At 33.5% G+C, this 24,003-nt stretch overlaps 4 protein-coding genes across 5 annotated transcripts in view; all 4 read left to right on the forward strand.

Moving 5' to 3' along the window:
- Positions 1-32: 32 nt before the first annotated feature.
- LOC116343300 (protein SCO1 homolog, mitochondrial-like) lies at positions 33-1,461 on the forward strand. Its single transcript, XM_031771293.1, has 5 exons — positions 33-336; positions 457-603; positions 683-733; positions 860-1,062; positions 1,187-1,461. Exons 1-5 carry the CDS (start codon positions 129-131, stop codon positions 1,352-1,354), a joined length of 777 nt encoding a protein of 258 aa, XP_031627153.1. The 5' UTR covers positions 33-128; the 3' UTR covers positions 1,355-1,461.
- Positions 1,462-4,168: 2,707 nt separating this feature from the next.
- Positions 4,169-10,458, forward strand: LOC116343333. Of its 2 annotated transcripts, none has more exons than XM_031771335.1 (8): positions 4,169-6,646; positions 8,400-8,620; positions 8,911-9,016; positions 9,142-9,171; positions 9,390-9,615; positions 9,770-9,806; positions 9,977-10,115; positions 10,228-10,458. In XM_031771335.1, exons 1-8 carry the CDS (start codon positions 6,592-6,594, stop codon positions 10,326-10,328), a joined length of 915 nt encoding a protein of 304 aa, XP_031627195.1. In that variant the 5' UTR covers positions 4,169-6,591; the 3' UTR covers positions 10,329-10,458. The 2 variants fall into 2 exon arrangements, with proteins under 2 accessions (XP_031627195.1, XP_031627194.1); XM_031771334.1 differs by having other exon boundaries at positions 4,170-6,646; positions 10,204-10,458.
- Positions 10,459-14,550: 4,092 nt separating this feature from the next.
- Positions 14,551-18,598, forward strand: LOC116343292 (putative odorant receptor 83c). The gene is made up of 10 exons (XM_031771279.1): positions 14,551-14,646; positions 15,817-15,891; positions 15,951-17,038; positions 17,149-17,202; positions 17,267-17,736; positions 17,800-17,899; positions 17,953-18,042; positions 18,131-18,283; positions 18,345-18,415; positions 18,485-18,598. Exons 3-9 carry the CDS (start codon positions 16,796-16,798, stop codon positions 18,393-18,395), a joined length of 1,161 nt encoding a protein of 386 aa, XP_031627139.1. The 5' UTR covers positions 14,551-14,646; positions 15,817-15,891; positions 15,951-16,795; the 3' UTR covers positions 18,396-18,415; positions 18,485-18,598.
- Positions 18,599-21,775: 3,177 nt separating this feature from the next.
- The window catches only part of LOC116343313 (anaphase-promoting complex subunit 1), a 7,705-nt gene continuing 5,477 nt past the window's right edge, over positions 21,776-24,003 (forward strand). The window contains exons 1-4 of the mRNA XM_031771306.1: positions 21,776-21,936; positions 22,005-22,872; positions 22,969-23,194; positions 23,266-23,427. Of these exons, the coding sequence (XP_031627166.1) occupies positions 21,910-21,936; positions 22,005-22,872; positions 22,969-23,194; positions 23,266-23,427 (1,283 nt within the window). The 5' untranslated portion in view covers positions 21,776-21,909. The remainder of the gene's footprint in view (positions 21,937-22,004; positions 22,873-22,968; positions 23,195-23,265; positions 23,428-24,003) is intronic.

Genomic DNA, 24,003 nt, shown 5'->3' on the forward strand with positions numbered 1-24,003 from the left:
AAATGTCAAAACAAAAGAATGACATAACCTCAAATTTTAGTTACTGCTGGAAAAAGTATCGCAGAGCACTTTGAATTTAACAATTTCGTTTGCCAAGTGAATTAAATCATCGAAATTAAAAGAAAAAAATGTCGTGGTTAGTTCGATCTCAGTGTCAATTATTCCGGCAATTCAGTGGCAGTTTACGAACACAATTTCTTTATCCAAAATGTAAATATTCACAGCAAAGCATTGCCGAGCCGACGATTAGCCGAAAGAAAAAGTACATATACACAGCCTTTTTGGGTGCCAGTGTAATTGCGTTCAGTTATTATGTGCACAAAGAGAGAGAATATGGTAAAGAATTTCAATAGAACCTCTTGAGAGTGATGGATATAATTGATTCAGTATCAAATTTGATGTTGATGCTCTCTTTTGGAGTGACAGTTTTGTTGATAAATTCTTATCTGATTTTAGCTCTGATGAAAGAGCGACAGAAAGCGCTTAAAAAAGCCGGCATTGGCGGAAAATGGGAATTGATTGATCCGAATGGAAATGCGGTGTCATCTGATAATTTCAAGGGAAAATGGTGCATGATTTATTTTGGCTTCACACATTGTCCAGGTAAAAATCGATAAAGAAAAAAATCATGATTGAATTTTTGGGCAATTTCTTTGAACGTCGATTAAACGGTGTATTTCAGACATTTGCCCCGACGAAATGGAAAAAATGACAAACGTTGTGAAAGGATTAGGTAAGAGAATCGATGAAAAATTAAATCATTTCTATAGAAATGCTGTGATTAAATTGTGTCTACTATGCCTTCAAATATTGTAAATATTTACATACACACACACCCCCACTCAACTCATCTTTTTAGAAAAGGAAAATATCGAATTACAACCGATTTTCATCACAATCGATCCAGACCGAGATACGAAAGAAGTGGTTGGAAAATATGTAAAAGAATTTTCGGACAAAATTATCGGTCTTACGGGGGCGATGGACGAAATAAAAAAAGTTTGTCACGCATATCATGTTTATTTCAAAGCTGGACCCAAAGATAAATCCGATGATTATATTGTAAGTCGTTCAAACAACACAAGGGATTTTGTCAATCCATCGTCGTACACTTTACAATGCGAAAAAAGGTTGATTATACTCTCTAATTTGTGATGTTCTTTATCTCTTTTTTTTTCGGTTTTAGGTGGATCATACGATAATTTTGTATTTAGTGGATCCAAATGGAGAGTTCATTGATTACTATGGTTTAGGCAAGACATCAGACGAAATAATCCCGTCTGTTAAAGTGAACATGGATAAATGGAAAAAAATGCACGAAAGCTCCAACCTGCTCACGCGACTTTTATCATAAGAATTCTTTTTTTTTACACTCAATTTACTATTATTCAACTAATAGAAAATAAAGGGTGAAAAAAATGAGTTTAAAGGAATATAAAAAAATGAACTGTTTACAATTTTAATCGTAATCGTCAATCATTCTTTATTTTGTAAATGTGTATATAATAAAACACACGAGAAATAGAAAAAAAACCAATTGAATTTATTCCTTTAATTTTATGGGGCGAAAAACGAAATAAGTGAGTGAAAATTTAAAAGTCGAAACTCGAAGCGCAAGAGAAATGCTATTTTTTTCTTTATTCTTCATTTTTATTCGCCCACTTTTCGTTGGCTTTTAATTTAGTAAATTCAAGCATAATTTCATTTAATTGTCGACGAAAAGAATAAGAAAAGCAACTTTATTTTATGCCCATCCGCTAAAGCCACTTGTTCATGGCGAGTTCGTCATGATCCGAGCGATGAATTGTTTTCAAAGGAAAAAAAATTATAGAAGTCTGATAATGAAGTTGAAACACGTACGGAATACGATGCAAGCGAAAAAGGCGAACTTCCTTTCATTAGGCGTGGACTTCAGGAAATACAATCGAAATACATTGTACATACTATTTTAGTTTTACACAGGACGCGAAAGAGCTTTTTGTTTTATTTTACAATTCTATTTATTTTTTCTTTGCTTTGTTCGTTCGCTTCATCTCTTCCTTTTGTGCCATTGTGCCGAAAATGATTGGCAAATGTAGTAATAAAAAATTCATGCACGAAATTTTTCATTCATAAATTAATATATGTATATTTGTTTTGCGATTGTCAACCAAACCAGAAAAAAAGAAATACCAAAAGAAAACCTCGTGAGCATGAATAAATATATTATACATATATATATGACAAGTTACAAGAGTAAAAGAATAACACCGACAAAGTTTTTGAACAATGAAAAAACAAACTGAAAAGTGGCAAAAAAAAAGTTGAGAAAGGCGCGATACATGTTACGCACATGCAATCATACTCACACACACAAAATCCATTTACACGTGTCAAAACGGGAAAATATGCGTGTGATGTGAAAATGAAAATGATGATGAACAGAAGTCATGTCGAATTTTCGTAAAATTTGCCACATGAAATGTCGAAGGGTCGTCTCCGCAAGTAAATTTTACGCAATTATTTTTAATGTGTGTTTTGCTATTTGAACTTAGATAACTTTACAATATTGCTTGATGCTGTACGTGCGTATGCAGAGGAGAGGGAGAGAGAGAAATGCAGAACAGATCTGGCAGCAAGCGGGTGAAGCGATGAGCGACATCAGCGAAAAGCAGATCAAGCGCTGTTAGCTCATGATGACGATGGTGAGATATGGAAGATGCAGAGTGTTGGAGCACATTATATATTTATACATATCCATGAACACATCGAGAGAGATATAGATGGATAGATACATAGATGGTGAAAGAGAAAGAGAGAGACACTGAAGCAGCAATACCGTAAAGTAAACAGTATCCAATTTCGGATGACGAGGCAAACACAATAAAGCTTACCATGGAGCTCGTTATATCACTCCCTATCTACCTATCTCACTTTAGTTCAATTGAACTTGATATTGTCCGCTTATTCCATCTCATGTTGCTAGCTCACATTCGGTTCGTTCGTTCGCGCTTCGTTTGGTGTCTATATTCCGTTTGAAACCCAAAGATAATATCAAATTGAAAATAAAACACTGATTTCACATTTATATCGTCTCGATCCCCTGTGAACTGAACACTGCACAGAGAGTACACTAAATGTACACACCATCCATTCGCATACAATCAAATCAGCACATTAGGATGGATCGCATTCTTTGAATCTACCCGACTGCACTACGGCAACGAACGAAATCTACATGCCATCGATTTCTTTCCGTTTTTTCTTCTTCGTTTCGAAAAAAAGGCTGAAAAAGCCAATTTGCTTGGCTATGATGAAAATAGAAACTTTTTCATCTCGCGTAGAAAATTTAAAATCCTATAATACAAAGAATAAAGACCACTTTTCAATTAAATGACAAAACTTTTATAATTCCGGGTTAAACAACAAAGGCGATGATGCTGCCCGTGATAATGATATTCTGTTTTGTTCTTATTTTCGGAATATTTGTTTCTTTTTTGTTCGCTTTCATGTCGGCATCAAAAGACGACGTACCCTAACGTACGATCCAACATATCTATAAACATAGTGTGAGCTGGAGCATACACACCGTAAGCTTGCCAAGTGGTATTCTAAGCGACCAAAGTGAAATTGGATAGCCGCACTGTGTGTGTGTGTGTGTGGCGAGAAAAGTAACAGCAACAACAATGCCATCACCAAACGAAGAGACAAGAATACCATCAACAGCAGCACCACCAGCAGCAATGAACAGAATATTTCTCTTCTTTTTTTTGCATATAGAACACATATACACACAGCGAACACAGCATACATAATTTAATAGTGGCAAAGCACTTTGGTTTTATCTGGGCACGGGAAAATTTGCGAGCGCACGTTTCCCCTTTTACTTTATTGCGCAATGGCTTTGTCTCGTTTCAATTGCATGTGATGAGCATCGCGTGTTGTGCAAAATTACATGTATATTTCCTTTTGCTTTGCTTTTGCCATCGACCCAATGTTTGTTTAGTGTATTTGGTGTGTATTGCGTTGTGTTCCTTCTCATCGGGTCCCATGCTTTCTCTCGTGTGTCCAATGCTTCGTTTGAATGGTGCACTGTGTGCACATCGAGCACACCACCATTTAAGCAAGAGTAGAACTCTGGAGAGAACACACATACCGTACGGGAAGAAACGAAGAAAAAAAAGAGGAATGCCATTTCGATTCATTCCACACAGATACTTTCCAACTTTTGCTGCGTAAGCGGCAAAGCAAAACACCAGCAAGGACAACAACAATAGTAACAGCAGCAGCAGCAGCAGCCGAACAGCAGCCCATCGTTGCCTCGCAATGCGAGGAACGTAGCACTTTTCAGCACTTTTTTATTCGTACATGAAGATAGTCTCTGATTAGTCAACGTATAGTCGACGAAGAGAACGAACGTGATTGTGCGATACGCACGCACGCAGTCACATCAGCTTTTTCAAAGCTCCCGCAAAAACATAAAATTCTATATATATAAATTATACATTTTTCAATTCTGTCCATCGAAAAAATATCATTAGATTTTAAGCAAACCGAAAATTCATTTAAATTTAAAAAAAAACAAGAGAATTTTATCCCCGAAATATTTAAAACGCAAACATCATCAAAACAAACAAAACAAAGTGACAAAAAAAATTTTGAGAGAAAAAATTGTTTTTATTTTTGTTGATTAATTTATATATATTTAGTAGTAGTTATATACACGCATTTTGCTCTTAAACGTTGTATTTATGTCAAATTGTGACCGAAAGAAAAAATAGAAGAAAATTTCTAAGTAAAGCTTAAGTAAACGGAAAGGCGATAAAACAAAACCGCAAAAGTAAAAAGAAAAACCGAACAAAAATAAACCAAAGAAAAAAAAGAAATTCGTTCGTTTTGCCATTAGTCAATTTAAGATTTCCTGTGCATTTTCAACATTCCATACATTCGCTGTGTGTTTATTCGCATAAATAATTGATATTATTACGGGTGTATAAAAGCATACACACAGACATTCGAGAAAAATTGCACTCAAACCGAACGGCGCATGCACTTGCATACCGATACGTGTCGTATTTTATTCATTTGAATTCGGGTTTGTGTATTTCTCTCATTCTCCATTTATATATAAAATTTGTTGTATTTTTGTTCCTGCTGTTGTTCGTGCTCTTCATCTGTTCGTCGTGTGCTTCTTCATTGCGAACGAGGAGAGTGCATGAAATTATACTTATTCAGAGTCATAGTGGATGTATGTAGTCAGGCCAACCGACCGAGTGAAGTTCTCCGTGCGTGGCCTCACCGTAAGTGTGTTGCAAAAACAGTAGTGAACCGAAAGATACCGAGAAAAAGAGAGTGAATGTGTGGTATAGTGCAAAAAAACAGTAGCATATACGAGAGTGTTAGCAATGCAAAGGGATTTTATAGAGAACAGAGAGCGAGAGAGTGAACATAACAGAAGCAAATAAAATAAAAGTGGCAAGCGAAGACGAAGTGAAAGCAGCAATAACAACAACAACATAAAATATAATACAACCTCGACACAAGCAAATGAAAGTGGAAAAAAACACAACCCCATCTCATAATTTCTCATCAGTAATGTTAAAACACTCTGATATGAATGGATGTCAAAATAGACATATACATACTACGCCTCGTTATTGCTATTGTTGCCGTTAGTGCTGCTGTTTTCAAGCATGGAACATAACACCACAGCCACACATAACCAGCAATGTTATTGCAAATGAACAATGAATTGGTGGAACAGTGAACTTGCCCATTGTTTGCGTATCGAGTATATTGATGACTTGAATAGTGATGTATATTGTGTAATCGGTTAAATGTGTAATGTATTTTGATGTTTTGCTTTATCGTATTGATGCCAAACGAAAGCTCGCCAACGTGAAACCAAGACCGAGAGAACAAAAAGAAAAAAAATGAGTATCATTTACACGATGATGATGAACTGTTCAAGTGACATTGATTCGCGCGAGATAAACAGCGCATTAAAATAAAGAAGAAACATAAAACAAAAGTGATTGACAACAACGTACAAAAGTCATCGCATATAAAATCATTACAGCTCGTAGATCGCACGGCCTGGTTACTCTCGTGTATTTCCATAAAGAATATAGATATATATTACGCTTTCACGAAGAGGTGGAGCTCAAAGTTTAAAATTAATTTTTTTTTTTCGAAAATAGAACACAAAAGAAAATTAAGTGATAAAACGTGAGTGTGAATAGAGTCAGTAGGTGATGCAAAAAATTTGCATTTATCACGGCTGAATAATCAAAATATCGTCCCTGCCGCGCGCCGCTCCAAATCGCTAGTTTGCTCACACACAACAACAAAAAATCACATCAACCCCATATCGCACACACACACACATATACACACACACACAATAGCTAATATAGCCCTCAACCAATAGCTAAATCGACAAAACACCTTTATTCTGTTTCGCGAAACAGCACCACACCAAAAAAAAAGCGAAACAACAAAAATTCCAAAAGTTGCCAATGCAAGATTTTCACACCTTTTGAATGGTTCGGTTCGATCAGATGCGCTGATGTGTGCACTAAATTCGATATCTGCCAAGACACACAATCAACAATGAAACACCACCACATCATTCTTCTTCTATTTTTTTCGATTCTTTTTCTCAATGGTGAGTTTGGTTTTGTTAACGAGTTTTTGAATGGGATATATGCCGTTTTTGATCCATCTACATTTTTAAGCATGTGCTCTTTATTTCCCCCGTGTTCACATGTTTGTTTTTTATATCTATAGAGTATACATTTTATTTTTTAATTTTATTTTTCGCTTTCTCTCTTTGCTGTTGTTCGTTTAGCTCCCCTGTTAATTTTCGCTTTCGTTTTTTGGTTTTTGGTTATTTGGTGTGGTTTGGCGCGCTTAGATGGTGCGTGCGTGCACTCTGGCTATGTGGCGATGCTGATTCGAGTGCGTTATTTGTTTTATTTTATTCGATATTTTTGCGAGCAGTTCGGGAGTAGCCGTAAAAAATTGGGTTCCATTTTTTATATTACACTTCTCTTACTTTATCTCTCTGGCTTTCTCTCGCTTACCGTGTATAACCATGTTCATTTTCGTCGTTCATTTGTTTGAATACACGGTACAGCGTATACCATATATATGATATGAGATAAATTGTAAAGTTTACGGCATCATAAAGAGATAGAACGCACCACTGTTTCATATAAAAGAGTCGCTGCTGCTTATGCTGTCATTGCTGTTGCTGTTGTTGTTGTATGATGCTTTTACTCTCAATGTGGCTGGTTATTTTTTCATCTTCCTCTTTTCCAATTTTTTTGTGTTTGTTCGCTTTTTTTCGTATTTTTTTTTTTATATTCCTAAAATTCTATGGTAAGGTGCGCATATTCATGCGAACCAAGGCAAACACTGTCATAAAAGTTTCATCACAACGACTTTTTATCTTTTATGTATTTCAATAGTGGGTATCGTTATACATGACTGCGGTTGCATTTGTTTGTTGTGCTTATTCTTTTCTCCACTCTTTTTCGCTCTATATCTCTCACCCATTCCCATCGCAATATAAATTTTCTGCGCCGAGGGCGCGCGCTACTCTATACTCTCTTGTCGGTCGGACTTGATTTTGTAATCAATTGACCGAAAAAGAATCAAATAGTTGAATTTGAGTTGATGAAATGGACCATCGGCACCGCACTTTGCTTGTCTTTTTTTTTGTTAACCGTTTCAGTTTGGTGTGTATAGAAGGGATTATGTTTTTTCCATAAAAAAATTCTCGAGTGGAATGGTGGTGCCTCTTTTTTTCTCTATTCGCCCTTCCCGAAAACAAACATTTGAAACCCTGCTTCGCTACAGCTCATTCGCTCCGTTAGCTTGCTAGCTCAACGCATTCTATCGTTTTGTTTTGTTCTGTCGCCCGTTTCGAAAACACTAAAAACGCAATCGGTTTTGTTTTGTTGGTATTGTTATCATGGTAGCATCACGGAGAGCATTTACAACATTTACAACGCCTTTAAGCAAATTTATTAGTGTATCGCATGCCTATTTCAATCTATGTATAATCAGTTGGTGCGGCAAACATTTGATTGTGTTACGGTTCTGATTTGATTAACCATAACTGCTTAACCTTTTCAGCCAACCAAATATACGCACATAATATTTTATCAATTTTTTCCCTCTACTTTTTAATGTTGTTTTTTTTTCTTTTTTTTGGTAATTAACATTTTCGAAGCTTTGCTCTTTTTCATACCAGAAGAATGAACAGAAAAAAATATAAATGCAGAAAGAGAGAGAGAGGAGGAGCAAAAAAAACAAAAAGCTCAAGCATACTTTATCAAATAAAAGCTAAACTAAAATGCCATTTCAAAAACGAAAATTATGTAATTGGGATTTTTGTAATTGCCCATTTTCAGATTTAACATCGTCCTTAGCAAATGCTCTTCGTCTAACCGAAGTTCGTATTCCAAATCATACAGTGCGAAATAGTACGGCTCGCTTAGAATGCCACTATGATATGGATGGTGAAGAGCTGTACTCTGTCAAATGGTACAAAGATGGACATGAATTTTATCGGTATATACCACGTAGTATGCCACCAGCACTAGTATTCGAGTTGCCCGGAATAAATGTTGACGTGAGTAGTTTTATATGTTTTTATCGAAGAGTGTTTGGGTGGCAAAATTAAAGTCGGATTAGTCATTTCTCTTACTTTTCTCATATCTTTGTGTATCAGTCCATGTTTATGGACACCATTTGATTGATACTTGTTTACCTTTTTTGAAATGATAAAAAAAGGTTTTTTTCTTTATATTGGCGAGTGCTGTTTGCTATTCGGTTTACCCCATTGTTTTTTTCTTTTATTTCATAAAAAAAAACACTGGCAACACAATACGAACAAAAAATCTATTCGGTAAATATTTGCAGATCCATAATTCGACAGATAACATTGTTGTTCTGAAATATGTCAATTTGTCAAGTACCGGACGGTATCGATGCGAAGTATCCGCTGAAGCTCCATCTTTTGAAACAGGTAGGATTTTGATCAAAGCACCCACACATATAAAAAGAGCACACTATTGATTTGACGATTCCAACAAACAGAAAATTTTAAATACATCCATTTTTCCCATACGCTCTCTCTCGCCCCATATTTAGTCTCTGATCATGGTGATATGATTGTTGTTGGTAAGTTTTTATTATTATAACGAACGGACGGATATGGACAACGATCCAAAAAAAGGAACCCAAAATATTTTTATTCATGCGAAAAACCGTCCGGAAAGACATTAAAGTCCACAAAATTGATTATCTCATTGAAATGCGCACATTTTTATTCATCAAATGTGCAAAATCAAGAGAAAAGATAGAGAGAAGTTTGATATAAAAATTTATTTTATTTATAGTACTACCAGAGCAAGGGCCTAAAATAACGGGAGGAAAGCCCAGATATCAAATTGGTGATGACGTTAACGTCAATTGCACTTCGGGTAGAAGTAAGCCTGCCACCCATCTAACTTGGTTCATTAATGGTGAACCAGCCGATGCAAGTCTTCTAAAATACTATAATATTCTTATCACTGGTCGTGAGGGTTTAGAAACAACTACGCTTGGATTGAATTTTAAAGTCAAGTAAGTTGAACGGAGTGAACACCAACGCAATATTCACACCGCACATTAAAAACAAAGTTTTACGTAATGCTCTACATGTTCGCTGCTTTTTGTTGTTCATTTATCTCGTTTTTTCCCTCTTATTCTTACTTTTCTCTTTGTTCGTCTATCAAAGCCGGAGCTCCTTTCGACATGGAAACATGAAACTGAAGGTAAATACAAAATGCGATAAAAACCAAACGATTCGAACTACTTTGTTTTTTTCTACCATAAATTAATTCAATTAATTTATATCGAACACTTCGCTGATTTTTTTTTGCGGTCTTTCTTTTATTTGGTTTCTTTTTTCTCGACTCTCGATTTTATTCTACTGCGCAAACAGTGTTTGGCATCGATTGCAACGGTTTACTGGAAATCAAATGAGGAAAGTGTTGAAGGTGAAAGGCTCAAACATCAACCGCTGCGTCCACGTGAATCAACCTATCCCGGTTCACACACCTCACGAGCTGATCGCGTTAGAGGTATACATTTACAATTCAATTGATTTGGTTGGAATTTTTTTGTGTGCGATTACAATGTAACAGTCTCATTAATTTCACTAATCTATAGAAATTAAACTTTCTAATTTTCAAGCGGCCAACAACTCAATCGCAGCAAAACCGTCGTCAGCATTTATCATCCTAATATCAACAATATCGCTTTTTACAAAATGTTATACATTTACATATTATTAATCATTAACAACAATTGTCAATTAAACAATTAAATATCATATTTTTTTCTCTTAATAAAAAAACAAACAAACGCCATTTTAACTTAGCAATATTAACAATTTTGAAGATGAAGAAAAAAAAACCAAACAAACGAGAAATGTGTTTCATTTTCACTTTATGTTTGACTTGAATGTTGATTAATCAGTTGGTTTGTTTTCAGCTAAACACACAAATGGGGTGGATATTGCTTTGAGCACACTTTCAGTTGAATCACGCGTATATTTTCTTACTCAAATGAAAATTTCACGTTGGAACGGCGACGGCTCATAGAGGGCGTTGTGTGAGTGAAAAAAATAACGATGAGTTGAGTAGAAAATGAACTTGTAAAGAATTCATAAAAGCCATACAGAAATCGAAAAATGCACGGGTTCATTGAGTGAGCCAAGTACCTCATTCGTTTCGATTGAGTGGCGTTTAATTGAGTCAGATATTCTATTTGATTGACTTGGAACATTCGGTTTCTGCATAATTCATACATTACTTCGATGACCAGTTTTTTCAATGACAGATTTACCCATTCTTTGGATGGTAATAAAAATTTCGAAAGTATTAAAAGAATACATATTTGTAAGAAATGTAAAATAAAATGTTGCCAATTGGCTCCGTTTTTTTTGTTTTTGTTTTGAAATTTAAAACAAAAAAATTGACTGTCAATCAATATGACGTATAATTGATTCTAATGCAGCTTTGTTATTAAGTGATGATTTAACAATCAATTGAAACCTAATGAATTTATAATTAAAAAAGGCATTTGGAATGAAGAATCAATCAAAAATGAATTATTTTTCAACCAAAGATGACAGAAATGCAGTTTAGAAATATTTCATATTGATTTTTATCACTTTGTATTACATTTGAATGCAATGTGGCGATATTCATGGTACAAAAATATAAATATAACTTGTAGCTACATGCAACCAGCACTTACTAAGAATGCTAATTAATTTACTAGTGGATGCAATCGCCTCCAGAACCTGTAGTTTTTTTTATTATTCGTCTGAACTGCAGTTTCATGAATGTAAAAAATAATCAGTAGCCCTCCATTCTGATTGGAATAAATACAATTCTACAAGTAAAGTGACTCATACCCGTGTGATTTCAATGTGTTGAACTATATTCTTGTGATTCCGCAGAATGCTTAAAGTGCAATTATAAGTTGTGTATAGGATGAGTTTTACTCACTCAAGTATAATAAGGCCATGTTTTTCTCGCATCATTTTAAAGTCGAGTGAAAGCTTCCTCAATCTATGTGGATCTATTTGTGAAACGACTAGAATAGATATTGATGCGAGCCCAAGTTGAATGAATGAACGTTCATACTTATATACATAAAAAAAGGTAAAATACTAGCCGTAAGAAAAAAGAACGAAAATCAAAAAGTTTTCTATTGAATGGATTACCTTCAGGATCTGAACACCGTAAAGTTAATATTACGCTCATCTGTGTTGATTTGTTAAGTGCTGAAACTTATCAATGTGAAGTATCAGCTGGGGTTCTGTTTTTATTATCCGCTTCTGATGAAAGCATTGATGCTTTGTTGTTTGTAGGTCATATCGCGACGATGAACAGAAAAAAAAAACGGAGGGAAAAACGATTTGTTCCGATTTGATTGTTATCTTCTCTTTATGTGTCACACCAAAACAAATACCTAAAGATTGCTCGTCAATGAATACAGCACGACATTGGCGACCTTACCTACATTTTGGATAGGTCAGAAACGGTCCAGCAATTAACTTGGTAAATAAATAATGATCCAGTCAGTCAGTGAAAATCTTTATGAAAATCCTTACAAACCGTACTTACATCACATGGCATATATTATTCAGGCTTAGAACAAAATAACGTGCCCCATTAATGGAATGATTGTTCGAAATAGAAAACAGACACTGTTTAATACGTATATATCTCCTTAACCACCATACTGCATACAAAAAATAAATTACGAATAAATAAAAATTTCATGATTTTATTGAGTTGGTAACCATTGTTGGTAATAAGTAATATGATTAATCGATTACTGGAAATCAATGGACCGGAAAATATGATTGCAAAATCGATATGTCAAAGCTATGGTTATATAAGTATCAGTGATTGTTCAGTTAATATGTAAAGGTCAGTAAATTTAATACAGACACAATGGGCTCAAATACACTTTAGCGTGGTTTGGTATGATTTAATCTATGCCAAATTTGATCAGATTCCAATAGTAGCAAATTATTGCAGAAAACAATACATTCCATTTGGTATAATTAAAGTGCTTCAGTAGGATGAAGATTATCTGTGAATTTCCCAGAATTGAAGCTGATCAATTAACTGTGCTGGCTGATGAATATTCTTAGCATAAGCTATTTGTTCTGTGAAATGAAAATCATCTATGGAAGTTCACCCACTTAATCCATATTCAATTATAAATTCCAATGGTTGAAAATATTGTTTCAGGTTTTCTATTATTCATTGGTACCGAAACAAGCTTCACAAGACTAAATCGCCCGTTTGAAGTTAAATCGAGTTAAATTATAAATGTGAAATTTGATGTGCTTTCAAAAGTTCTGCTTTGATTGGTTAAAGAAGAACAAGATTTAATTTATAGTTGAAATTCGTGTATTTTCACCACATGAGATTAATAATTGATGTAAATATTTGTCGTAAAATTATGATGTTAAAACAATCATAAACATGCTCCTGCTGTGTCACCGAACAAGTGTAAACATTGATAATTCAACGGAGGATATGACACACTTAAGTCGACAAATTCATTAATACCTTTTGGGGATGGACGCAATTTTGTAATTTTCTATACGTTTGGCTATTATGGTGCTTGAGATCATACTTCTACAGTGGAGCTGCTCTCTTGTCTTGAGTGACAATATAGTGCTCTGAAAAACACGAAATATACAATAATTTTCAATATTGAGGCTGACCAATAATCTTATAAAATCAAATTATGATTTAAGTTTTTGTTGAATAAGTTCGTTTTTATGTTGTTGACCATTTACTCTTTCTGGTGACCATTTCCTTCATTTTGGTAACATTTCTATTTAAATCGGAGTCAATTACATTTCTTTTGGATCAACCTGGATTTTTTGGAGACCATTTTACCATTTTTTAGAGACCATTTGTATTTTTTGGTGACACTTTAATTTTTTTGGAGGTCATTTCTATTTTTTCGATGACTTTTTCCATTTTTTTAACGTTTTGATGCCAAATAGTTTTTTGGAGGCCACTTTTCTCTTTTTTTGAAAAACTTAAAAAATTAAAAAAAAAAACTACCAAAAACCATTTCGCCATAAAATTAAAACGACGCAAAATCCGACTTGTGTATTACATTGAAAAGTATATATCATTTAAATCGAAAACATAAATTGAGCATTTAACTGGGCACAATGAAGCACAACCGCTCAATTTTGTCGATACTTATATTCTTCGGTGGTATGACTATTTTAAATGAACATTAATCTAACTTGAGACGAATTACAGTGAACATTAATCTTCTTTACTTATTTCGAAATCGCTAATTTTAGATTTTATACTCCCCCTGAGAGTTTTAAGAATTGATGTTAAAGAACCGGTGGTAGACGACAGTACAGTTTGTTTGAAATGTATATAACGGATTTGAAGTCAATGTAAGTGTTATTCAATATTTTTGCAAAATACTGCTACGCTTCTTTTTTATTGTAGTCTGACAAGTCAAATACAAGTGCTGTTGTTCTTGAAGAGATTGAAATGGAAGGAAGTGGTGTTTGTACATGTAAAGTGACGATAAAAAGCCAAGAATCGCTAGAAAAACCACGTCTCGCCGCATTACTGTTGGTCAATTTAAATGATTCTTTACATTGAGATCATTGTCTAACTACGTTTTATAAATTATTTCAGTACCGAATGGAAAGAGACCGTTCGTTAACCGATATATAATTTCAATACCAAAAGAGCTTGAAAATTCGACGTTTTTAAATGACCCAGATCTCAAAGAATATTTTTGAACAATCCAAACACATTTAAAAAAAAAATTGCAAGATCTGTGTTCCATTAACAAACGTCAACACGAATAGCCAAAAATAGATTTCACACAATCGCCTTCGATTACGGTGTACGATATACATAACTAATACACATAAAATATTCAAGCATTTTATGTACTTTATATATAGCTTGTTTGCAATGATTATTCGTTTACAATGGATTCATCTGTCGAACACTAATCATCAATTTGGAAATTCGCTTCCAAACAAAATGGGCAATAATAATCTATTTATTACTTTGTTGGTGTTATTTTTAAATGGTGAGCACAATTTTCTTATGCTAGTGCTAAATTTATATCTTATCAAGTAAAATATTGATGAAAATTGTTTAAATATTCCGGAAGCAACGGGAAAGAGATTGAATTATGTGTGTGTGTGCTTGTGTTTATAATAGTCTTTAGATTTATTATTCGATAGATGTGACGCAAAATAAAGATTTTATAAAAAAAGATTGAAACCGAATAAAATTATATCAATTGTTTGCATAAACCAGAGCATAAAAATGTAACTCAAGAAGCGCACTCTTGCTGGTAGCCCCTCATAGCTGTTAGAGTTATTGGTATCTAATAACGTACTCAGGAGTGGCTCCTGGCAAGTACACTACGCTCTCTTGAAGCACTGCGTTTGCTAAGCAGACGCATTACTTCATAAATGCGATTTCATGCTCTGGTATAATGAGTGTAATTTTATTTCTGTTTGTGCCATGTTTTTAGCAATTGAATGTTTTGCTTATTTATTTTTAGAATCATTATCCGCACAAATCTATGGAATTAAAATGCATGCACCTGTTGGGCACTTGTTTGGAAGAAAATCTACATGTTTGGAATGTGTTTTTACCGTTGGTGATTCAGAATTTTTAGAAAGTGTTAATTGGTATCGCAATGATGAGTTGGCTTATAGCTATTATAATGCAGAAGAAGGCGATCCCCTAAAATGGATTCATAAGAATTTTTCCGAATTCACCATCGATGCAAGTATAATTTTTTGCTTATTTTATAAAGCAAAATTTCCTCAGACCTTCATTCAAATGTAAATCAATGTTGGGACTCGATATGTTCATTCAGAAATGCTTTTGTTACAGCAAAACTGAAAAACAGTTCGAAAATAACATTACTAATAATTTAATAAGTTAACAGTTGATAAGAGTACAGAGATAACTCACACAAAACAGGAACAGCAATATATCAATATATAAATGGTGTCCGGCATACTATGTACATTGTAACACAATCGCAAATCATTCCTTTGATGCGGAATATTGCTTATTCTGTTTTATGTGAGACTTAATCAAAGTTGAAAAAATGTAGTAAGTAGTATTATAATTTTGCTGGCAACAGTTTTTCGTCACGTCTTATCACTTTCAATTCAATCGAAAAAAAACTTTAAAATGAAAATGTTTGCTAAAATTCTCTGTGTGCATAATTTTACAGATTGGACACTCTAGTAATCAATTGTACTGCATGAATGATATTTCCAGTGACGCAAGTGGACTTTTTAAATGCGAGGTAAAAGAAGTTCAATGAATAAAAAAATAAATTTATTTTATTGTTTTTCCTTAAATTAGGTGAATGCCAGTAAGCCTAGAAAACCGACAGAAGATAACTATGACGATAAAGAAAACATCGAACTAAACGCTGAAGAATACTTGAATGTTCAATCTGGGTCATTTGATGCACCATACCAACGAATTATTTGGCCAGAAAATCTACCAAAACTGAAGACCGAAGGTTACTGGGCCTGGTTTTCAAGGAAAATTACTAATGGGCTACGATATTATGCATCAACTTTTGCTCCTTATATATAACACATATTTTGCTGAGGAAATGCCACCATTAAAACAATAAAAATTCTTTGGCACAAAATATTTTTCGGGACATATTAACATTAGTTGACGAATGCATGAGTTCAAAGGCGCAGCGTGGATCTTTCCCACTTTTATGTTTAATCAATAATTTTTATAAGTAGAACATATCTTACTATGGAGATGGTAAAATTATTTGAACAATGACCTTTAAATTGGATACTTCAATAACATTGATTTTGTAATAATAGAAAGAAAACAACATTAAGGAAGACTTTGTTGTTTTTTATATTATTTTGGATAAAATTAATGGAATTGGACTTACTATTTGCTTGATTTGAGATGTAAAGAAAAAGTGCATTTTGAACTTTGATTTTATAGACTTTTCTTGAATTAAAAAACAAAAGTGAAAAAAAAATCGTCAAAATAGCATTAAAATTATATGCATGTTTGAGATCGAGATATTCCTCAATTATCTTTTAATTGATCAATTAACATTAAAAAACGTTCAATTCGGTCATATATCATTGCCATTTCTAATTGGATAATTGAGTAAAGTGCAAAGTATTTAAATCCGCTCGAATCGAAGAATTTTTAATCAGTTCAAAATGGGACAAGCTGTAAGCATAACTCCTTATCAGAAGTTCAAAGTAATATTCGAAAAATGGATTCGATTCACATCGATATCAATTGGTTTAAATATTTTGGATAAAGACTTCACTTTTAAAATTCAAAACCTGTTTATTATTGCGATGGTGTCGTCAGTCGATCTGTTGGCCATTTATACAATGTTTGCATTCGACACGGAAATGTTTTGGAAAGCAGCAACATGTTTAAGTCTTGGATCGCAGGTACTTTTATACCAAACCAAACCGAATAGGTTGTGGTTTATTAAAAGTGGCAGAAATAAAGAAGAATAAAATAATATTTTTGAAATTTTTTCCATTGGAAACATGTTTAGGCTGCAGTTAAAGTGTATACTGTTTTATACAACCGCCCGCAAATTTTATTTTTGGTAAGAAATGTCAGCATTTTTTTCACTGAAAATTGTAATTCAAATTCCAACAAAATTATTTCAGGCATCGTTTTTAGAGAGCATCTATAGCAAAAATGACACTAAAGTACCCCCTAAAACCAGAAATATCATGGAAGAATGTTCTACATACAACTTATTCACAACAGCCACTCTATATGTGATGTATCTATTTTGCGTGTTTATATTTTACTTGTATCCGGTAATTGCTTATGCAGTATTTGAAATGAAAGAGCCTTGGTTACCATTATTTGTGCCCGGTCTGGACATAAATACGAAAGAAGGATTTGTCGCAACATCAATATACCATTGTGTTGTTCTTTATTTGGCTGGTGTTGGTTTCGGATTCTGTGATTCCCTGTTTTTTAATTTGGTTTTCAATATTTATACGATGTCCGAATTGCAAGGCAACCAACTTGCAATGCTCGATGAAGAAATGAGTGCAGTTAAACCATCCGAGTCTATGATTCGCGTTCGATTGACAAATTTTTTCTTGATGCATCAAGAAATGGAAAAGTATGACTGTCTAAAAGGTGAACATGAAATTATATCAATTTTAATGATCTTTTTTTTGCATAGATATATTGAGTTGATTAATGAGTCTTATTTCCTCATGATCTTCGTTCAAATAATGACCACATCACTTTGTACGACGCTCATTGCTTATATTATTATGACGGTAATGTGCTTTCGTTAATTTCTTTGCAAACAATTAATTTTATTCGTAAATAGATGTCCTGGTATCCTGCTTACTTTTTGGCCGTTTGTCTCATATTTCAAATGTTTTTGTTTTGTGCTCTGGGCACAGTTGTTGAAATAGCTGTACGTTATTCTACTAATGAAAAGTTCAAATATCAAATTTACATCGAAATTAATCTTTTTCCCCTCTTTGTATTAATAAATATTATAGAACGATCGCCTTGAATATGCAGTACTTCAGACAAAGTACTATTTGTTACGTGTTGAATCGCAACACGATTTCAAATTCATAATCAATGTTGCTCAGAAAGCCAGATTCTTGAAAGTGGGCAGCACAAAGCTTGATGTGACACTATTTGTTTTGGTAAGAAAAAGGCGATACAATATATTTTCGGATATCTCAATTTCTTTCTGTTTTCAATCAGGTAATGCGTAAAATCTATGCGTTTATTATGTTTTTGAACACGAGGGAATAAAATAAGTTACATTATCAGATGTAAGCTTTAGTTGGTTATGCATTTGTTATCACATTCGAGTAATTTTTATACTTTTCTTTTTGGATTAGCATCACTTATTTCAGTTTATCTCAAAACCAATAATTCTTAGAAGTGACTTTTTGGAAATAAAGTTACGATACGATAACTCGGTCTTTGGCCAAAAATGGCACAGATCTTCACGATTGAGCATAAAATTAAAAGGTCTAGTAGCACATACTCGATTTGTCTCAAAATTATGATGTATTATTGGAGTTATAATAAAAGGTTATTTTAAAAGACACATAAAGTGATGAATTATGGATTTATTTTTACCCAATGTATAATATGTTAATTCCAACCAGTGGAATTTGTTTTTGTCCTTCAATGTTATAATAAGATCTTAGATCTCTAGAGAAGAACGTCTGCAAGTTCATGTACTAAAAATAAATAAGCGCCAAATTTCCACGAAGAATTTGTTGCTTTTTTCACGAAATGCATTTTGAAATTCAATTTTATTTAGTATTTCCATTTATTATTAATAAGTTTTACCCATTATACATTACAGACAAATATTGGTAATTATCTGAGTATTTTATTCGAATGCAATTAAGGAACATAATTACATTTTAATTGATCAATCAAAATACGACATAAATTCGATCAATATCATTTCCTTTTCTAACTGGATAATTGAGTGGTGCAATCCGTTTTCGATGCATTTAATTTCATTTTTTTCGACAAATGGTTTCGATTCACATCGATTCCAGATGGTTTAAATATTTTGGATAAAGATTTCAAATTAAGATATACCCGTGAGGAAAAAAAGTGACTGACTGACTGGTTAGCTGAAATCAACTGAAATTGAATTTTGTTAACTGAAGTCGTCTACCCAGTCGACTTTAGTCGTCTATGTATGTATATTTAAACAGATGACTAATTTGGGACGTTTTTGTTGCGATTGAAGTTGAATTAAGTTCTATTTTTCAAATCAACTTAAAACAACTTCAATCTCAGTTGGCTTTCGTCCCAAATTAGTTAACTGATTTGTCAGTCAGTAATTTTTCACAGGGGTAATTTAGTGTTTTATATTCACTCAGTCCGTCGTATGATGAGAACATTAGTCAATGCATATGTATGCATAAGTGCGATTAAAATCGCCTTCATAGAAAAAATATCGTTAAAATATCCGATTAAAATTTGACATTTCAATTCAAGCGATGGACACAACACTTTTGATCATTAAATTTAACATTTGGAAAACTTTGTTCTTTAAAAAATGTGCATTTCATTTTCCCGATGTTACTATTCCCAACTATTCTTTGAGATTGCCCACTTGTCTTTGTCCCCCAAAACATTAGCCTAGACATTATAGCCAAGAATTAAAATTAATTGCACTTCTAATTAGATAATTGAGCGGTGAAACTGATTTAAATCCTCTCGAATTCCAATATATCTAATCAGTTCAAAATGGAAAAATATTTAAGTATGACGCCTCATCAGCGGGTCAAAACTATTTTCGAAAAATGGTTTCGGTTCTCATTTTGGATGAAGACTTTTCAGTTAGACTCCATACAGTTTTTTTCTTTACACTGGTACTAACAATTGACTTGTTTTCAATTTATACAATGATTGCATTCGACATGGAAATGTTTTTAAAAGCAGGATCAGTGTTGGGCCTTGGATTACAGGTATTAATTTAAAAAAACATTCTCGAAACAATATATTTTTAAAACAATTTGTAGGCCACAGCCAAAATCTATACTGTGTTGAATTACCGTCCAAAAATTTTGTTTCTGGTGAGAAATGTATTTTATTAGATTTAAAACTAAAAGTGTGGCTACCTAGAAGAAATCTATATTTCAGGCATCGTTTTTAGAGAGAATTTATATTATAAATGATGCAAAAGTTTCAGCGAAAAATAAGTACATCATGGAAGAATGTTCTACATACAATTTATACACAACCGCATGTCTATTTGGATTGTATTTTATTTGCGTGTTTATATTTTACTTGTATCCGGTAATGGCTTATGCAATACTTCAAATGAAAGAGCCCTGGTTACCATTATTTGTGCCTGGTCTGGACATAAATACGAAAGAAGGATTTGTTGTAACATCAATTTATCATTACATTATCCTTTATGTGGCTGGTCTTGGTTTTTAATTCTCTGATTCCCTGTTTTTCAATTTGGTTTTCAATATTTATACGATGACTGAATTGCAAGGCAACCAACTTTCAATGCTCGACGAAGAATTAAGCGCAGCCAAACCATCCGAATCCAAGATTCGTAGTCGAATGGTGAATTTTTTTTTGATGCATCAAGAAATGGAAAAGTATGACCATCTGAAAGTTAACAATGAAATAATATGATTTAATGGTAACTCATTTTTTAGATATGTGGACTTGATCAATCAAATTTATTTCTTTGTGATATTCATCCAAATAATGACCACTTCACTTTGTGTGACGCTCATTGTTTACGTTGCGATGACGGTAATAATTTAAAATGATTTCAAACTTTCATGATTTTTCTATTCAAAGAACTTTATTGTCGAGCATTTATTTCATTCTCGATGTCATGGTATCCAGCTCACTTTTTGTCCGTTTGTCTCATATTTCAAATATTATTATTCTGTGCAATGGGCACGGTCGTCGAAATATCTGTATGTTATTCTACTCTATTCGATTGAACAAAATTTAAACGGAAGTACTCGATTTTCTTCCTCTTGAATACAACATATTATAGAATGATCGACTTGAATATGCCGTACTTCAGACAAAGTAATATTTGTTACGTTTGGAATGGCAACATGATTTCAAATTCATGGTCAATGTTGCGCAGAAAGCCAGATTCATGAAAGTGAGCAGCACAAAACTTGATGTGTCGTTATTTGCTCTGGTAAGTGATACAATATTTGCAATATCATGTTTTTTCATTTTTTATTATATGATCATCAAACACAGATAATGCGCAAAATATATTCTTTTATCATGCTTTTACGGAACATGGTATAAGATGCATTCTAATGAGAATCGAATAATTAGTTTTTATCGGATCACATATGTAAGCTTTATTAAGACAATCAAGTTTTTTCAAATATAATTTTTTTTGTTCGTTGTTTTTCAGATTTTATTCACTGATTTTAGATTGACTTCACTTATTCAGATTATTTCAATGCAATAGTTATTCTTAAAATTGCTTAAATTAGCAATGAAATCACCTTATATTTAACTGAACAATAGCTTTATTCAATAACTGGTCAATAGATGTCGTTGTTTGTTCCGAAGTTATTTCCCGCCTTTATGTCAGCATGATATGTCATTTTGGTGTGTCAGCTGTCAGAATGCTTTGAATGTTGTTTACTACGAATAAACTGACTATCGTGAAATTGTCACTGTGCGGCAATTTTATTGTTTGGCATTATATTAGTGAGCCGCAAAAACGGATACATAAGATAAGTGTTGTTTAGTTATCGACAGATATTTTGGATTCAATCTGGATGAATTTAGAGAAATGATTGCCGCCGTATCTGCACCTCTGGTAGAAAATAAAAAAATCACCGATTCTTTCTACTATTTTTTTTTTAAATCCGTAATTTTTGATTGTAGGAATTTATTCCGCGTGGTCGTCAGGCGGCTGCAGAACATCCAGAACGTGCCAATATAAAAAAACCGACACAATTTTCGGCTGAACATTTACTATTGAATCGAATGAAAAATGTGAATTTATCATCGGACAGTTCATCGCCAACTGAGTTTTGGTGTTTAGAGGATGTTAATTACGATGTTACCAAAGCCGATGAATGTATTCAATCGACGGCACAGGTTGATGAGGAAATTTATAAAAGTGATGAAGAGCATGAATTGTATGTAAAAGGTTGTGTAGCTGTTTGGACAAAAGGTGCATATGAAACGAGCACTAAGTGTAAAATGCCAATAACAAGTTTTACCGTTCAGTCGCCCATTCGATTTGCATTCTTTTGTCCGAGTACATTTTTTAAATCGCCCAATCCGGATAAACGGGAAGGAAACAAACGTAAAACATACTTAGATTTTGACAATAAAGTCAGCAAAGATTCGTCGAAAATTGGAATTTGTATCATTGATTCGGAAGTGTTACGTGTTTATTCGCTGTGCGGTGAAGATTTTCGGACCAGTTTTCCGTTTCCCATTTCGAATGTTATGCAAAGCAAATATGGATTGATATTGGAAAAGAATGCATCGACGGTTCAAGTGGATGATGTCCATTCATTGGCCATGCCACGTCTTTATTCATTGAGCCATCCTTTAAATGATATTTGCCCGATTCTATTGAAAACGCTGAATGGTCATATCAGCTTCGTGACCGATGCACGTGTCACCGTTGCATTCACTATCATTGAAAACAATTTGGTTATGATTCATGATGGTAAAATTGGCAAACACATTTTGTGTAAATTACGAAAGGCGACGCTAGATGAAAAGCAGAAGGTTGGAGGTAAGTGGTTTCTATTTTTTTTTTCTAATTGGAAAATACGGTCGTTCTGAGAAAAAAATCAATTGAAGAAGAAAAAATAAAAAAAAAATTCTACAGTTCTCAGCGAAAACGACATTTTTTCGTCGGAACTAAACTCAACAAATGTGGATGTGTTATGTACGAGCTCCGTTCGTTTCGATGGCTCCAGTTTGAGTTTCAAACAAAAACATTCCCCTACTCCAAATCGTTCCAGTTTGGATGCGTCGTCGCTGCACACATCAAAATTGTTAAATATGACACCAAATGCACCTTCGATGCTTTCGAAACTTGGCATTTCCTTTGAGTGAGTGCATCTTGTGTTTAGCGATTTAACAAGAACTATACATGAATACTTTCCATTTTTCAAAAAAACAGTAAATCACAAATGCAATCGCCATATGATCGCCTCCAGTCATCGTCTGATGTCCATAATTCGTTTGTTGAAGACGTCCCCAAGGTCGGTTATGCAAAACCATCAAAACCGATTATACCGGAATTATGTCTTGAAAGTATATGGATTGAGAGCATCGGCACTAGGTAAATTTCAGTGTATATCTAGGGGGGGAGACACCAAGAATAAATTCCGAATCCACTATATAAATTACTAATCCAGCCACAGGCGTTGCTATTTCATTGCAATTTCTCGAATCTTTACACTAAAAGTCTAATCCTATTCCACGTGTCTGCCCCCTAGGTGTATATACGTTTAAGAATGGCTTAAAAATGAACCGCTTAGAATAAAAGTAGATAATGGTAGAAAGTTGAAAAAAATCTCAATCATAAAGTGTTATGAAAATAATACTCAATCAAGGAAAAAAGTGAAAATAAAAGTCGATCAAGAAAAAAATTGAAAATAAAAGTCAAACACAATTTATGATCGATTTTTATTTTCACTTTTTTTCTTGATTGAGTATTATTATAACTCAATTTATGATTGAGATTTTTTTTCACCTTTTTCTTGATTGATTAGTGATTTTTCTAGTTGACCATTTAGTGGTGTTCGAGAATTGAGAAAAAAATGTCTTTTTTCTTTCACTTTTTGTGCTCTCTACCGAGTCTCCGAGAGTTTCATATAAACTCGCCTTGCAATAGCCAAATGACGCCTATTGATTC

The sequence above is a fragment of the Contarinia nasturtii genome, unplaced genomic scaffold (genome assembly GCF_009176525.2).
Source record: "Contarinia nasturtii isolate CC-2019 unplaced genomic scaffold, AAFC_CNas_1.1 Cnas_scaffold_993, whole genome shotgun sequence".
Lineage (NCBI taxonomy): Eukaryota > Metazoa > Arthropoda > Insecta > Diptera > Cecidomyiidae > Contarinia > Contarinia nasturtii.